Genomic DNA, 18,583 nt, shown 5'->3' with positions numbered 1-18,583 from the left:
CAGCTCAAGATTGTGTATCTTGCTAAGTAACAAGGCCCTATGGGGAATCTTTCCTTATACCTGCACACGCCTTTCTCCAATCAAAAGCAAGAATACTCCCCGTTTTGTCGAAGACTAAAATGAAGAAATTGGATTTTATTCAGGGTATTGCAATGGGAAGCCCACTGCAGATATGATCAGGGTCATGACTCTCTGGTGGCTTTGCCTTAGACTTTCATAGGGAGGAAGACAAAATAATTTATAGTTGGGGTTGGATTGTAATCAGGAGACATTTCAATTAGGCGAACAGAAAATGTTTAGCCAGTTTCAGAGTTCTAAGAGTTCTAAGAGCAGAGTTCTAAGCTCACCGAATCATTCATGAGACAGGAGGAAGGTCCAAGATCTCGGTCTCCCCTTTGAGAACATTCGGGAAAAATGGGAAAGGATCTTTGACCCGAGCTGTCACAAACAAACGAGGTGGTGAGGTCGGCAAGCCTTTCGGGCACACGAGAAGTCTCCGGAACCGGAGTTCTTCGCGGCGACCCTTTCTGAGAATACCGGGTCGGGAGGTTTCTCCGCTAACGATGTCATGCGCCCCAAGGCTTCACCGGAGCATCTTTATGGAACCAAACCCTGTATTTCTTGCAACCGGCTTCTCAAGATGGAAATTAAGGGGTTCATTTAAAGAAAGGAGGAAGGAAAATGCCCAGAAGGGCGTTCGGGCCACGCGCCCAGCCGTGCCGTCCGGGGCCCGAGCGCGGCGCCGCAGGTCCCAGAAGAGGTCCCCGCTCCCCAGCAGGCGCCCCGGGGGAGCCCCCCCGGCCCCGAGGACAGCCCCGCCCCAGCCCCCGGGCGGGCATCAGCGGCCTCGCTGACTGGCGGGAACGAGGCAAAAAGCCGAACGTTGGAAATGAGACTCCCCAGGTCTTCATTTTTCGGGAGGTTAACAAGCTCCTCGAGCTGGGCGCGGCCGCGCCGGCGGCCAAGTAACACCCCCTCCGCAGGGCCCGGGCCGCCCTCCAGACACCGCACTTAACTGACGCCGGACGGCCGCGCCAGTGCTCCCAGAATGCTCTCTGCCCGAAGCGTCACCACCGTTGCGCCTCCTCATTGGCCGGTGCCAGTTGACCGCGCCTGCGCGCGGCCTTCCTCTGAGGGTCGCGGGCAGACGCCATTTTGGCCCCGGAGGCGCCTCTGGGAAGCAGCGCGACGGCCCGCACGCCCGCCGGTGCGTCCTTCCTGCCGGGCCGGGAGGCGCCGCGGCTGTTGCGCTTTCCCCGCCGCCCCGCCCGGGTCGGGCTTCAGAGCCGCCGCCGCGCCGCCGCGGGTCCCGCCGGGAGGAGGCGACGGGCGGCGCGGGCGAGGACAGGCTGCCTGCCATGGACGCGGAGTACTACGGCGGCGACCAGTCAGGTGGGCCGGGGCGGGGTGCGGGGCCGGGGGCCGGGCGGGAGCGGCGGGCGGGCCGGGGCCCGCCGCGGGGAGCCTCGCGGGGGCGATCGCAGGCCGGGCCGGCGCGCATGGGCCGGGCTTTGTGCGGACCGGGCGCCCCTCCTGCTTTGGGCGCCGCCGCGCGCGGGGCCTAGGGAGGGCCCCCCGGCGTGCCCCGCGGCCGGGGCTATCTCCCGCTCCGAGCCGGCCGTGTGACGCCGTCCGATGCCGGGGTGTCCCGGGGTGCCGGACGGCGCGCCGGTGCGAGGAGCGGGGCGCGCGGTCCTGCCGCCTACCTGCCCGCCTGCCCCCCTCGGGAAGTCCGGGCACCCCGGGGGCGAGCGCGTCGGCCGCGGCTGACCCCGCGGGCCGCGCCCCGGCGGGGAGCAGACATCGCCCTCGGCTGCGTTCACTTAGGGCCGGCGCCCGGCCGGGCCCGGCCCGCGCGGGGGTGATGGCGGACCTCCTCCGCGAATGCACTGCCTGCGCGGGGAGCTCCCCGCCGCGCTGCCTCGCCCGGCTCGCGGTCGCAAGTGGGAGTGTGAGGTGCACGTGTTTGCGGTGGACGCTCCAAGACGCCGGCCGTTACCAGCTTCCCGATCTTCCTTCCACCCTACAGCCGTTTTTGGATATTTACCTCCTTGTTCCCGATTTATGCTCTTTCCTGTTGCATCGTCTCCCGCTGCAGCAGGGTTTAGCCTCTGCTGTGCCTTCTCCTCCCCCATGTTGTTGCAGCATAATTGTTTCTTCAATTAAAACCTTTTTTATTAGGGCTCTGTAAATATTTTTCACTCTTAAGTAGAGTAGCTCATTAGTATGAGGTGAGTTCATTTTTTTCAAATTGGTTTTCCTGCAGTTAGTTGACTTACTCATTTTGTAATTTGTATTAAACTTCCAACCAAGTCTTCCTATAGCCTCCAGCAATTGCAAATTTCTCTCCCTACAATGTGCTTTATATTTTTAAGGTATGGGTTAAAACTAAGTAACAATTCCTTTTCTTTTTTTCTTAATACCTTTTGGTAATACTGTATGTTTTAATGAATTTACACTGTTTCTGGACTGGAGTTGCTTTGTGGTTTTCTTTCATAAACAAACACTATGTCATATCAGTCAGCATTCTGGACTCCATGGATTCTGCAGTGAGTCAAAATCACTGTTCTTTTGGCACTTTCATTCAAGTGAGGAAACACCCATATTAAACCAAATTATGTAGTTAAGTGCATTAGAAATTGATCCATGCATGCTGTGGCAATAGATGGTTTTCAATAAAGAGTACACTATTAAGTATATGTATTAGGTATATAAGGTTGTTGACTTGGTCCTAGTGAAGTTTCTTAAGCACATTCCTTTTTATGATGTATTTTTTGCTGCTACATAAGTCATTATCCTTGTTATGATTGTTAGTATTTAAGTAAGTATTGTTAACTGTTGTTTTGTTCACAGCATTAGCATCATTCCTTATGCTTCATTAGCGGTAACCTTTGCTCTTACTCATTTTGTCCATTTCAACTGTAAATGTCAACCATCTTACATCTTAAGTGGGTTCTTGTTTTATTTTTAAGCAGATGATGGTGGTGCTACCCCAGTACAGGATGAACGGGATTCAGGGTCAGACGTTGAGGATGATGTAAATGAGCAGCACTCCGGATCAGACACTGGAAGTGTAGAACGTCATTCAGAGGTATTGGTTAAATGACACCTTTGGGTATTGACCTTGCATTCTACAAGATCTGTCTTATTTAGGAGTGGTAGATACTTCCAACCCTGGGAACAAAGGGTTTGTAAATTAGTAGAGAACTGGGTGGGTGGGTGGATGGTTGGATGGGCTGGTGTGGTATGGTTATCTTATGAAATCACAAGGAAATGAGCATATATATGGGGGGAGGGGAGCAGTTTTCAACTATGCATATTAATTTAGAAAACTGGATCAGACCTTTGGTATTTAACTACATTTCCTCAGTCTCAAAATGTCATCTTACTGGGGCAATGAGCATTTGCAATCTGAAAAGATAGCAATTGAAATGAAAAGTAATAGAGATTACCACCTATCAGAATTTGTGTCTGGATTTGGCTTTCTCGAGTTGAACTCTTGCAATGTGTATAGTGTTTCCTAATAGTAAAGCAAGTGTAATTTAAAAGACTGTTTTTTCTTAACACAGGGTAGTATTGGGTCTTGTGAAACCGCATTTCAGCATATTTGACCTAAAACATAAATTTTTTGGAAAAAATGTTAATTTGCCATCCTGGTTTTGCAGACTGTTCTGTACAATGTTAACAAAATAATATTGGGACATTTTTCAGTTAGTGAGCTCTAATTCTTTGGTAAACGCAGTCACACATAGGAATGATAAAGATGGCCAGATTTTCTTCTAAGAACATACAGTGCACGTTTTGTGCACAGACAATTATCCAATTTTAAGTAATAGATACAGTTGTTAAGAGATTGTCTTTTGACATGACATTAGTATATTCATATATCCAATAAATATTTGTTAAGTATCTACTCTCTGTCAGGTTCTTTTGCCGTACAAGTTACTTAATGAGGTCTTACTACCATTGAAATCCTTCTTAGGTTTATTTTTCATTAGGGGTAGAATTATTTTTTAAATTATTTTTGTGTTAAAGATGATAAACGCTGGGTCTCCCTGGTGGCACAAGGGGTTTAAGTGTCAGCACTATGAAGCTATGTGCAGCCGTTGCAGCACGACTTCGATCCGCAGCCAGGGAGCTAACCCACATGGTGCAGCAGACCTCTCCTGTCTTGCCCCCTGCTTCCCTCAGCAGTGTACTTCAGTCAATCCATCTGTTCTGCTCCCCACTCTGTCTCTAGTGAATCCTCTCAAACTCCCCAACCCCCCAAATTCTGGCTTATATCCTAGCTCTTGTATGCATAAATAAATAAAATACATCTTTTTTAAAAAAGGGGTAAATGCTGTAGAGAAAGAAGAAAGAGCAGAGTGAAGGGTGCCTGGATGGAGATTGGGTTTTGGTGTTAAATAGGAAGGTCACATGCAGGCATTATTAAGAAAGTGATATTTGAATCAAATGGTGGAAGGAAGTGAGGGAATTGCCATGTGGGCTAGGTAGGAGAAATATATTCCAGGTCAGGTGTGCCTGATGTCTTCAAAGAACACCGAGGAGCCAGTGGGGCCAGTGTGGAGTGAGTAGGGGGTGGATGAGATGAGAGGCGGAATGGACTGGGAGAAAAACTGACCTTCTAGGTTTTTTAATGTCTCAGTTTTTTGTATACTAACCATTTAGAGTAAATTCTATTTAATGTGATTGAAGGGTAGAGATTACTTGGAATGTAAACATTGTTACAGTATATTCAATGTTGCAGTACCTTAAGTCTCTGCTTTTGAAAACAGAGTCAGGAGATTGACTCATGGCCTCATGATTCCGTTATAAACATGTGGGCTTACCTTTAAGCATCTGCAGTTACTTTTTGGTAATGAAAAGGATTCTAAATAAATACACGTACATGTTGTTGAATATTTGAAAATTAAAATTTAAAGAAAAAAAATCAACATATTCCTGTCACTGAAATGACTGTTAACTTTATTATTTCTCCTGTTTTTTTCTCCCTCATGTATATGACATATATATATACATTTTAAGTTACTTGAAATTTTACTGTGTTTTTTATCTGCAAATTTATCTCTTAAGATGATATCTTAAGTATTACTGTATGTCATTAAAAATTCTAAGCATAATTTTTAATGGTTGCGTAATAGTTTATAATGTGGATGTATCATTGCTTAAACAGTTTCCTAATTGTTGGTATTTAGAAAATTTAGGTATTATAAATGAAGCTGCCATGGCTTTTTTTTTTTTTTTTTAAGATTTATTTATTTATTTTATACAAGAACCGGGGTACAGGTCAGATATGCGGGAGGGTGAGAGGATTCACCAGAGACAGAGCGGGGAACAGAATAGGCAGACCGATGAAATACACTGCTGAGGGGAGCAGCGGGCGAGACAGGAGAGGTCTGCTGAGCCATGTGGGACCCTCGCCAGCCGGCCAGGATCGAACCAGCGCTGCAGAGGCTATGGACAGCTTCACAGCATGGCGCTCAACCGCCTGTACCACCAGGGGAGGCCCTGCCATGGCTATTTTTGCACATATGAACATTTGTCCTTTTTTGGTTTCCTTAGAAATCTGAGAGAATTAACCAGGATTAAGGGTGAAGACATTTTAAATCTTTTCATAGCTTTTCCATCCAGGACGATTATCCTAAACTGCTAGTAGTTTGAGAGTGCCCTTTTAAAGTGTTGAGTTGTGTATTAATGCCTCTTTGTTTAAAATTACTTCTGAGGAGGGCTCTTGAATTGTTTTCCCATTAAAAATATTCTTTAGAAACTAAATAGTACAGTTGTATTAAATGAAGAATGCATATTGATCAACAACCTAAAAGATGTACATTAGTTTCCTATTGCTCCCACAATAACTTGACACAAATTTATTTCCATAGAAGTTTATTATAATTCCACAAGTCCGAAATTAAAAATGGGTCTCAGTGGGTTAAAGTTGAAGTATTACCAGGGCTGTTCCTTTTCTTTTCCCTTTTTTTTTAAAAGAAGTGGGGTACAGGCTAGAGTTGCAGGAGGTAGAAAGATTCACCACAGAGAGCTGGGAGCAGAACAGGCAGATGTACCGAAACACACTGCTGAGGGGAGCAGCGGGTGAGACAGGAGAGGTCTGCTGCGCCATGTGGGTTGCTACTGGCTGGCCGGGAATCGAACTCGCGCTGTAGAGCCCTTGGACAGCCTCACAGCACTGCATTCACTCAACCCCCTGCTCCATCAGGGAAGCCCCCCTTTTCTTCTCTCTCTTTTTTAGGATTTATTTCTTTATTTATACAAGCACTGGGTACAGTCAGAAGTGCGGGAGGGTGAGAGGATTCACCAGAGACAGAGTGGGGAGCAGAACAAGCAGACTGATGAAGTATACTGCTGAGAGGAGCAGCGGGTGGCAGGAGAGGACTGCGCCATGTGGGACCCTCGCCTGGTGGCCGGGGATTGAACCGGCACTGCAGAGGCTGCGGGCAGCTTTGCAGCCCAGCCTTCAACCGCTGCGCCACCTGGGAGGCCCACCCTCTTTTCTTCTCTTGAGGGAGGATTTATTTCCTTGCCTTCTCCAACTCTATAGTCCACTACTTTCCTTGACTTGTGGCCCTTTCTTTCACTGAACCTCATTGCCAGTACCAAAGCATCTTCAAATCTCTGGCCTCTGCTCCTGTCATCATATCTCTGTCTTACTCTGACTTCCCTAGCTCCTTCCTATTAAGCTGTTGTAATTACATTGGGCCTATTAAAAAATCCAGAATATTCTTTGTCTCTCAAGATCCTTAGTTATATTTGCATAGTCCCTTTACCATATAAAGTAACATTCACAGGGTCCAGGGATTATGACATGGACATCTTTAGGGAGGGCATTATTTGCCTACTACTAGATGGTATTCATAGCATCTTTTTCTGAATAATAATAGTACTGGGGAAAAAACTTTTTCTCATTTGCATTTTAGACTTTAGGCTAGTTTTTAAAGGTTCATTTTACCTGTAGTGTTTATTCTGCCCGCCTGCCTTTAAATCTCTAAAGAAGACACATAAAACCCTCCTTCCTTTCCCCCCACACACTTTCTGTGATAGTGGTCAATATTGGGATTGCTGATAAAATTTGGAGACGAGTAATTTTTGCAGATTTTTGTACTACTTTTAATATAGACTGTTAATACTTTAGTTATTGAAAAATCAAATCTGACATAACAGAGCAAGTCTTCTGTCTGACAATCTTTTTTTTTTTTCAAAGATTTATTTATTTATACAAGCACTAGGGTACAGCCAGAAGCGCAGGAGGGTGAGAGAATTCACCAGAGCTAGAGCGGAGAGCAGAAACAGCAGATTGACAAAGTACACTGCTGAAGGGAGCAGCGGGCGGCAGGAGAGTTCTGCGCGCCTTGTGGGACCCTTGCCGGCAGCCGGGGATTGAAACCGTGCTGCAGAGGCTGCAGGCAGCTTCACAGCCCAGCGCTCAACTGTTGCGCCACCAGGGAGGCCCTCTCTGACAATCTTAAAATGAGAATTTATTTATTGAAAAGATGTATTTTTATTGATTTATGCATACAAGAACTGGGGTGTAAGCCAGAGATACTGGTGTTGAGAGAATTCAACAGAGATAGGGTAGGGAGCGGAACTGGTGGGTTTACTGAAATCTACTGCTGAGGGGAGCAGCGGGCAAGACAGGAGAGGTCTGCGCCATGTGGGTAGCTCCCTGGGACTAACTAACCCCTGCACCCCCAGGGACGCCCAAAATGAGAATTTATTGTAAACATACACAAGATATAGGAATTCTAAATCATTCTGTCTAGGCACTTGTTTCTTCTTGACTTAATTTTTTTTTTTTTTTTTAGAGTTTTGAAAACACTCAACCAAGGTGATATTTTAAAATAAATGCAGAAAATATGAGCAAACCATTGAGATCTTAAAGTCAGAATCTGCAGCTGTGCTGTACTAGTCCACATTGGCGCCTCAGGCAAAAGGAAAAATCATTAGTACTTATCTGTTTTTAAGGTTTTTGATATTTGTTAATTACGGATTCTGAATCATATTTGATCTTTTAAAATATCATACCTGCCTTTTAAAAACTACTGTATTGGGGCTTCCCTGGTGGTACAAGGGGTTAAGTCACAGCACTCCGAAGCTGTTGCAGCCACTGCTGCGCAGAGTTCCATCCCTGGCCAGGGAGCTATCCACTGGCGTGCCAGACCTCTCCTGTCTCGCCCGCTGCTCACCTCAGCAGTGTATTTCAGTCAGTCTGCCTGTTCTGCTCCCCACTCTATCTCTGGTGAATCCTCTCAACCCTGGTACCTCTGGGTTGTACCCCAGTTCTTGTATGCATAAATAAATAAACCTATATTGAGATAAATTTACATATACAGTTCACCCATGTAAAATGTACATGCAATTCAGTGGTATTTAATATATTCACAAAAGTGCAACCATCACCATAGTCAATTTTAGAATATTTTTATCACCTAAATACAGAACTCTTTAGTCTTTAGTGATTACTTCCTGTCAGTCTCCCTTTCCCATCCCATTCTGGCCATTTCATATAAATGGAATTATATGTGGTCTTTTGTGATCATGTATGATACAATGTTGTACCTTGTGTAAGTACTTCATTCCTTTTTATGGTGAATAATATTCTATTGCAAATATTTTGATTATCCTCTTTTCAATTGATGGGCATTTGTTTCTGCTTTTTATCTCTTATGAGTCATGCTGCTATAAACATTTATGTAGACATTTTTGTTGAACAGGTTTTTATTTCTCTTGGGTATGTTTTGAGAAGTGGAATTGCTGGGTCATTGGTAAACTTTATGGTTGTTTTATTTGCTGCCAGACTATACTTTCCACAGTGGCTGCACCATTTTACATTCCTCTACCAGTTTATAAAGATTCTGATTTCAGCATATTCTTGCCAAATTTTTTTGATTGTAGACATCTTAGTGAATGTGATTTGCATTTCCCCTGTGAGTGTGTATCTTTATTATCGGCTGCTTGTATATTATCCTTGAAGAAATGTCTGTTCAGATCATTCATTTTTTAATTATTTGTGTTAATTGGGCTATTTGTGTTTTCCATTATTGAGTTGTAAGAGTTCTTGAGGTCCTGTAATACATGACCACCCTGCACATATTTACTCCCATTATATGATTGTCTTTTTCCGTTGGTGCTCCTTGAAGTACAAACATTTCTAATTTTGATAAAGTCCAGTTTACCTACTGTTTTATTGTTTGTACTTTTAGTGCCATATCGAAGATTCCTTTGCTAAAGCCAAGGTAATAAATATTTACCTGTATGTTATAGGAGTTTTCAGTTTATTAAGTTTTAAAGCTTTAAACTTTTAAGTTATCATTGGTGCTCTTAACCTTTAGGTCTTTGATCCATTTTGAATTCATTTTTGTGTATACTGTGAGGTAAGGGTCCAGTTTCATTCTTTTGCATGTGACTGTGTAGTTGTTCTAGCAGTCCCACTTACTTAGAAGACCATTGCATGGTCTTGACACCCTTGTTGTGATCAGTTGACCATGGGGCATGTGGGTTTTGTCCCCTGGAATTTGAGACCCAAGCCATTGATATCTGTGTCTATCCTAGTGCCCATACCTAGAGATCAGAAATTAGGAGGCCTACTGTATTCTTTTCCAAGATTGTTTTGTCAGTTCTGGGTTCCTTGAAGTTACTTACACGTATGTTTTAGAATCAGCTTGTCAGTGTCCACAAAGAAGTTAATTGGAATCCTGGTAGACTGCACTAAATCTCTATATCAGTTTGGGGACCATTGTCATCTTGACAATATGAAGTCTGACTGTTCCAAGAATATGGAATGTCTTTTTATTTATTTAGGTCTTTTTAAATTTCTTTCAATTATTTGTAGTTTTAAGTGTATAGTGTTGCACTTCTGTGTTATTTATTCCCAAATATGTGATTCTCTTTAATGTTGTTTAGTAAGTGCAGTTGTTTTATTAATTTCATAGTTGTATTGTTCCCATACATTTTCCTACTATTCTAATTTATTTCATTGCAGTCTGAGAACATACATTGTATTTCTTATGTGAATTTATTGAGGTCTGGTCCTCCCTGGTGGCCTTTGGGTTAAGAATTAGCGCTACCACACGAACGGCCCCCCACAACAGCTATTCAATCCCTGGCCAGGGAGCTAATCCACATGATGCAGCAGACCTCTCCTCTTTCACCTGCTCGCCTTAGTGGTGTATTTCAGTAGCTCTGACTGTTCTGCTTCCCACTCTGTCTCCAATGAATCCTCTCACCCGCTGCACCTTTTTACCTTTCTATGCAAAAATAAATAAAAATATTAAAATAAATTTATGGAGGTTTGCTTTATGGCCTAACATCTGATCCATCTCGGAGAATGCTCAATATGAATTTGAGAAGAATGTGTATATTCTGCCTTTTGAATCTAAAATGTGTCTCCTGTAGTTAACATAAAGTGGGATCATGTTTTTTTATCTTCTCTTGTCTCTTGTTTGGCTTTTTAATTCATTTTCACCTAATGTTATTGATCAAGTTGTAATCTGTTGTTTTGCTTTTTTTTTTAATAAGTCTCATGACTTTTTCTGTTCCTCTCTTTTTACCGCCTTTTTTCATTGTGTTTTCTGATATTGCTTTTTTTTTAGGTCGAAGTTCTTTTTATTGCAAAATGAGAGACTTTAGATACATTAGAGTAATGCAGCTTAGTTTTTGAATCTTTATTAAGCCAATCAGCTCATGCCATTGTGTCCTTTGGGATAACCAGTTCTATTACAATTTCAGATCTTTTTTGAGAGGGCGGCATAACACATCTATAGATCTCCCCCCACCCCTTCACTGAGGTATAATTGACAAAATTGTAATATACTTAAAATGTATACATTGTGAAAGATTCCCTCCCGCCAGTTAATGAACACATTCACCATTTTGCATACTCATTTTTTTTTTTTTGAGGGATGAACACATTTAAATTTTACTGTCTAAACATATTTTAATAATACAACCATGTTGGGCCTCCCTGGTGACACTCGGTTTAGAGTCTCAGCACTATGAAGCTATCGTCAGCTAATTGCAGCACAAGTTTGATCCCTGGCCAGGGCGCTACCCACATGGCACAGCAGACCTCCTGTCTCGCCCGCTGCTCCCCTCAGCAGTGTATTTCAGTAGATTTGCCTGTTCTGTTCCCCACTCTGTCTCTGGTGAATACTCTCACTCCTCTGCACCCCAGTTCTTATATGCATTAATAAATTATAAATAAAAATAAATCTTAAAAAAAATACAGCAGCGTTACTTAACTGAAGTCACCAGACCTTACTCATTTTATAGATGAAAGTTTGTGCACATCTACCAACTTCTCTCTTTTTCCCCCCAACACCTGGTAACTATTTTTCAAGATTACACGTATAAGTGATACCATGCAGTATTTGTCTTTCTCTGTCCAGTTTATTTAACTTAGCATAATCCCCTTAAGATATATTCATGTTGTCATTCATGGCAGGATTTTCTTCTTTCTCATGACTGAATACTATTCCATTGTGTGCTTGTGGGTACACATCATCTTTATTCATTCATCTGTTGGCAGTTGTTTAGGTTATTTCCATATCTTGACTATAGTGAATAATCCTGCAAAAAACATGGGAGTGCAGATACCTCTTTGTTTTCATTTCCTTTAGATATATACCCAGAAGTGGGATTGCTGAGTCATGAGGTGGTTCTAGTTTTAACTTTTGGAATAATTTGTATACTTTTTTTGTAGTGACCACAGCGATTTACTTTCCCATTAACAGTGTACCATGATTCCCTTTTCTTTATATCCCTGCTAACAGTTGTATAATCTTTTCTTTTTCGTGTCATGAATAGCTGTTAGATTTTGTCAAATGCTTTTTCTGAATCTGTTGAGTTGATCATATGGTATTTATCTTTTTGTTAATGTGGTATGGTATATTGATTTTTGGATGTTGAGTCATCCTTACATCCCTGGATAAATTCCATTTGATATATTGTATGATCCTTTTAATGTACTATAGGATTCAGTTTGCTGATATTTTGTTGAGGATTTTTGTTAGTGCTCATCAGGGATATTAGTCTGCAGTTTGCTTATATTGTCCATGTCTGATTTTGCTGTCAGGGTAATGTTGGTTTATGAGTTTGGAAGTTTTCCTTCCCGTTCAGTTTTTGGGAAGAGTTTGAGAATTGTTATTAATTCTTTGAGTGTTTGGTAGAATTCAGTGAAGTCATTTCTTAAAAGAATTTTTGCTGGACAGTTTGATTACGGATTCAGTCTCCTTAATTGCTCTTAACTGGTTTGCTCAGATTGTTTATTTCTTCATGATTCAGTCTTGGTAGGTTGTGTGTTTGTTTCTAGTAATTTATCCACTTCTTCTAGGTTGTCCAATTTGTTGACATATAATTGTTCTTAATCTTTTATGATCCTATGAAGGATCCTTTTATGATCCTTTATATTCGTGTGGTAGCAGTTGTAATGTCTCCTGTTGAATTTATAATTTTGAGTTCTCTTTTTCTTGGTAAGTTTAGCTAAAGGTTTGTATTTTATCTTTTTTAAAAACAGCTATATTTTCATTGGTCTTTTCTGTTCTTTTGATCTGTTTAATTATTTTCCACATCTGGTCTTCATCTTCCTTTTTCTACTAACTTTGGACTTTATTTGTTCCTTGAGTATTAAAGTTTGGTTATATATTTGAGATCCTTTTCTTTTCTTTTTTTCTTTTTTTTTTTTTTAGAGGCATGGTTATTTATTTATTTGTTTTGTTTATACATGCACTGGGTACAGTCAGAAGCGTGGGAGGGTGAGAGAATTCACCAGAGCCAGAGCGGGGAGCAGAGCAGGCAGAAGGACCGAAGTACACTGCTGAGGGGAGCAGCGGGCGGCAGGAGAGGTCTGCGCGCCATGTGGGACCCTCCTTCGGTGGCCGGGGAGCAGCGGGGGATCGAACTGGCACCGCAGAGGCCACGGGCAGCTTCCCAGCCCAGCGCTCAACCGCTGCGCCATCGGGGAAGCCCCGATCCTTTTATTTTCTTAACGAAATAATTTTTCTCTAGAACTTTTGCTATTACAGCTGTGTTTCCTATATATCCCAAAAGTTTTACTATGTTTTTCCATTTTTGACTCAAATATTTATTTTTTTCTTTGACCATAATCTCCATATATTAGTGAATTTTCAAGTGTTCTCACTGTAATTTATTTCAAATTTCATACCGCTGTGGTTGGAGAAGATGTTTGATATGATTTTAGTCTTAAATTTATTAAGAATTGTTTGTGGCCTAACATGATCTCTCCTGGAGAATGAATGTTCGTGTGTGCTTGAAAAGAATATATATTCTGTAGTGAATGTTATGTTCTGTAAAATGCCTGTTAAGACCTACTAGTCTAACATGTTGTTTTAAGTTCAAAATTGAGCGCTGGGTTGCGAAGCTGCCTGCGGCCTCTGCGGCGCCAGTTCGATCCCCGGCTGCTCCCCGGCCACCGGAGGAGGATCCCACGTGGTGCGCAGACCTCTCCTGCCGCCCGCTGCTCCCCTCAGCAGTGTACTTCAGTCCCTCTGCCTGCTCTGCTCCCCACTCTGGCTCTGGTGAATTCTCTCACCCTCCCGCGCTTCTGACTGTACCCAGTGCATGTATAAACAAAACAAACAAACAAATATAATAAATAAATAAAAACATGCCTCTATAAAAAAAAAAAAAAGAACTTTAAAAAAAAAAAAAGTTCAAAATTTCCTTGCTCATTTTCTTCCTGGATGATTATCATCCGTAGTCGAAAATAGAGTATATATATATTGCTTGTGTTGCTGTCTTACTTGTCCCTTCAGATTTGTTAATACACGATTGATATATTTAAGTACTTCTATGTTGGATGCATAAATATATGCAAGTGTTAGTTCTCCTGTTGGGTGTGCCTTTATTATTTTATAATACCTTTGACTCTTATTATAGTTTTTGGCTTAAAGTGTATTTTGTCTTACATAAGTACGGCTAGTCCTGCTCTCTCGGTTTCATTTTGTATGGGATTTTATTTTTCCATCCCTTTACTGTCAGTTTGTGTGTGTCCTTGAAGTGTCTTTTTTAGACAGTAGTTAGGTCTTGTTTCTTCAGCCACTCTGTCTTTTGATTGGGAAATTAGTTCATTTACATTTAAAGTAATTCTTGATAGATATGGACATAATGTTGCCAATTTCAGGCATTGTTTCTGATTGTTTTATACTCCTTTGTTCCTTTCTTGCTCTTCCTGTGTGATTTGATGATCTTTTTTGTGCTAGTATGTTTAGATTCCTTCCTTTTTTGCCTTTTGTGTATTTACTATAGGTGTTTGCATTGTGGTTTTCTAGGATTACTTAGAGCATTTATCAGACTATTTTAAACTTAAAACAACTTCAGACACATACTAGAGCTCTACATTTTTACTCTCCCCACACACATTTTCTGTTTTAGGTGTCACACTTTACATCTTTTTAACATCTGTGTCCACTGATAAATGATAGTTGTAATTATTTTTATTACTTTTGTGCATTTTTAATGTTTTAAATATTTTCGGTTTTTTTTGAACACTGTTTTTGGTGGTGGGTTTATCAAACATATTTTATAGAAATTAGATTAAGATTTACAGTAGCTTAATTCTAATGATACTAGAAATGTTGCTTTATTTTCTTTTCCTTTTTAATGTTTATTGTAGTTATACATTTTACATCTGTTAATGTTAAAAATTCAACATTACATTGTTAAAATTATTGTTACCTGAAGTCATTTCTTTAGCCTAATAACAGCTTAGTTCCCACCTACCTCCTTTGTACTGTCATTAGCAAATGTTATACATATATTACATTTCTGCATATTATAGGTCCAACAATTGCTTTATGCAACTTTAACTTGAATATGTTAAAATAAGAAAGGAGAAAATAGGCATTCTCTACTAATTACATTAATTTTTTTTGGTGTCCAGAGTTTTTTCTGTGTAGATTCAGATTACCATCTGAGTTTGCTTTTATCCTGAAGAACTTCCTTTTCCTTTTGTTGTCTGAGGAAGTTTTCATTTCCTTTTAAGTCTTTTTTTTTTTTTTCCTTTTGGGCCTCCCTGGTGGCACAAGAGGTTAAGAGGCAACCTATGAGGCTGTCTGCAACCACTGCAGCATGAGTTCTATCTCCAGCCAGGTAGCTAACCCACATGGCGCAGCAGACATCTCCAGTCTTGCCCGCTGAACCCTTCTGCAGTGTATTTCAGTCATTCTGCCTGTTCTGCTCTACACTCTGTCTCTGTCACTCTGAATCCTTCCTCTCTCTCTCTCTCTCTCTCTCTCTCTCTCTCTCTCTCTCTCTCTCTCTCTCACGCGCGCACACACATACACACACACCCCTCTGGCCTGTACACCAGTTCTTTTTTTTTTTTTTTTAAGATTTGTTTATTTATTTATTTGTACAAGCACTGGGTACAGTCAGAACTGCGGAAGGGTGAGAGGATTCACCAGAGCCAGGAACAGAACAGGCACACTGACGAAATACACTGCTGAGGGGAGCAGCGGGTGGCAGGAGAGGTCTGCCCGCCATGTGGGACCCTCCCCAGTGGCCAGGGATCGAACCTGTGCTTGCAGAGGCTACGCGCAGGTTCGCAGCCCAGCGCTTAACCGCTGTGCCACCGGGAGGCCCTGTACCCCAGTTCTTGTATGCATAAATTAAAAAAAAAATTGTTAAAATAAAAAATCAGTTTCCTGCATGCTTTTCTCCCAGGCAGAATATCGGCTGGGAATCAGGAACTGGTTGTAGGGAATGATGGCAAGTTTTCCCACTGAGTGATACCCTAGCTCTAGAGCCTGAGCTCTCATTGTGGGTAGGAACTAGGTAGCAACCTGAGGTGATCTGAATTTGACTGTCCTTTCATAGAACCATTCTCTCACAATATGAGGCAAAGGTGATCAGGCCCCTAGTGTAACAGGGTGGTCCCAAGGAAAGGGGGAGGTTCCCTGCCCCACCCAAGCGAGGGTGGAGCTGAGCAGGGAGAGGAAAAGCTGCAGAAGGGACTGAGGAAGGAAGCAGGATGGAGCCAGAAGGAGACCTGGAGGAGGCGCATGGAGCCTAGAGACACGTGAAGAAACTGCGCTTGTCTTTTGGTCGTGGACTGGGTGACACAGATGTGGGTGAGACCCGTGGGGAGGTGACAATGGCAGCTTTTATCTTGATGTTGATTTTGCTCTTTTCCTTCTGGGCTTGTCTGGTAGTTTCTGATCCTTTTCTGTGGGTCCCCACTGGAAGATGCTTTGGACTTGTGGCAGGCTTTGGGGCCTTGCTCTGGGCCGATCCCATTATGGATGGACTTTTACCCATGAGGGGACGGGTAACTTTGGGTGCTTCATTTAGAAACTAGACTCTTGGCCTTACCTGTATTGTTTCCTAGTTTTATTAAAGTTCCTTCCCATTAAAGTCTCCTATGTTTTGTGTTGATGCGGCGGATGGCAGAACCCATTTAGAATAGGCAGGTTTGCGGGGCTTGGGCTGCCCCTCTCCCCGTCCTATAACAGATTTGGCTTGCGGGGCTTGGGCTGCCCCTCTCCCCGTCCTATAACACTAGTATTCTCAGTGTGCTGTGCCCATGGTATGGGTTGGGAGGTCCCTCCTCTCAACCACACTTAGGAAGTTAACTTCAGCAACAGGTAGCTGGAGGCAGGTTGAGAATCTGTTGTCCTGTCCTTGGGAAGGAAGCTCTCCACCTCAGAGCTGGAGGGGGAGATTACCCTAAGTTCTTGGCAGCAGCATTCTGAAGTAAATGTCCTCACTGAATTGATATTTGAAAAGGGGAGTTATTTGGTTCAAATACCAGAGACTTAAAAAATCTTTGTGTATCTTCTTGGGTAGATGTTTACTTGTTGACTTTATTCCACTAGCACCATTTCCAGATGTTTTAAGTGTTTATTTCTAAGTACTGTTGACCAGTTTCACTGAGGAGTGGATCATTTCATACTTTCATACAAGGAATCTTCACTTGGCTTCTTTTATATCTTTTACTAATTGATCGAACCTCTCCCTATTCCACAATTCCCCAGAAAGTTTCAATATGCTTATTTATTTGTTGCTGCAGTCTCTTCCATTTTCTCTTGGGTCCTTTGAACTCGTCCATCTTACTGGGTCTCCTGCCTGTGTGCGGATGGTTCCTGTCTGTGGCCTGCACAGAAAGCAGCCTGATGCTACTTTCCTTAATAAGAGATTCTGTGTAAGTGGGCATTTGGGGGCAGATCTATGTATTATAGAGTATTTAGTGTCTTGGTTTCATAATAATCAATCCTCTCCAGTCATTGACAACCAGAAATGGTCTCTAAGATTCATAATCACCTTTAGGTTCAGAACACTGAAGTGAATAAATGAGGCTTGGGGGACATAAAGGTGCAGTAAATATTAATGAAATTAAAAAATGAGTGATTAAAATAGAAATAGGGTATTTATAAGAATGACAGTGTAGCTATTTAAAATACTTCCAGAGACTATTTAATGAAATGGGAGAATTTCACATGTTTCTTAAAAGATAACAAGGTATTAAGTTGTTGTGACTCTAGATCCTAGTTTACTTTTTTAAAATTCACAAAGGAAAGAGATTGGAAAGAGAATCTTTGCATCCAAATGTAAATGATGGTGATTTTGGAGTTGTGTTGTAATGGTGATTTTAATTTTCTTTTTACTTTTCAGTATTTGCATAAACCAAAGGGACAATAATTATAGAGAATGCACCATCACTTTTATGTGATCATTCATTTTTATGAGCATGCATCAAATTTTTAAGTATTAAAAATTATATAAAGGGCACATACAATGTTCTGTGGGAGTGTGGGGTAAATAGATAAATCTCAGCCATGTCTGAGGAATGAATGTGACATCGTCAGATGGAGAAGTGAGGTTCAGAGCCTGGAATTGGGAGGGACTTGTTCTGTTTTATTTCAAGAATAATTTTTGTGGCTGGAAATGGAGTAGCTTAATGGAAGATGAAAATGAAGAATTAAGTTTGGGCTAGATGGTGTAATAGCAGATCTGAATTGAGTGATGATGATACTACTTTATACTTCCACATCTCTTTAAAGTGAGAGGCAGTGTCATGTGATTGCCAGAGTGTATCTTTAAACCTGGGTGTTGCTACTTAGTAACTGTCAGCCTCTGAAAAAGTGATTTCATCTCTCTGAGCCTCAGCTTCACCATCTTGACAACAGGCTTTTTAAAAAAAGATATTGTTGAGAATAAATAAAAATCTTTGTAAGGGTTTTGAAAATTAATGCCCATAGGAACCTCCGTGGTGGCGCAGTGGGTTGAGCGCTGCGCTGTGGAGCTGTCCCCCCAGGCAGCCTCTGCAGTGCGGGCTCGATTCTCTGCTGGCCAGAGAGGTGACCCACATGGCACAGCAGACCTCTCCTGCTGCCCGCTGCTCCCCTCAGCAGTGTACTTCGTCAGTCTGCCTGTTCTGCTCCCCACTCTGGCTTTGGTGAATTCTCTCACCCTCCCGCACCTCTGACTGTACCCCAGTTCTTGTGTAAATAAATCTTTAAAAAAAAAAAAAAAGAAAATTAATGCCCATTATATTTTGTGGGGGAGGGAAATGCCATCTTGAATTTTCAGCTGAAACTCTTTAACAAGAGAA

General features: G+C 42.1%; 1 protein-coding gene across 2 annotated transcripts in view; it reads left to right on the top strand.

The window, feature by feature from the left end:
- Positions 1-1,358: 1,358 nt before the first annotated feature.
- Positions 1,359-18,583, top strand: part of IWS1 (interacts with SUPT6H, CTD assembly factor 1) — a gene marked incomplete at both ends in the record, with an annotated part of 47,931 nt that continues 30,706 nt past the window's right edge. For both annotated transcript variants that reach the window (XM_084236681.1, XM_084236680.1), the window contains 2 exons: positions 1,359-1,392; positions 2,976-3,091. In XM_084236681.1, coding sequence (XP_084092807.1) covers positions 1,359-1,392; positions 2,976-3,091 — 150 coding nt within the window. The remainder of the gene's footprint in view (positions 1,393-2,975; positions 3,092-18,583) is intronic.

Source organism: Talpa europaea (assembly GCF_964194135.1).
Source record: "Talpa europaea genome assembly, chromosome: 1".
Taxonomy (NCBI): domain Eukaryota; kingdom Metazoa; phylum Chordata; class Mammalia; order Eulipotyphla; family Talpidae; genus Talpa; species Talpa europaea.
Note: the sequence above shows the minus strand (reverse complement) of the source record. Positions and strands in the feature narration are given on the sequence as shown.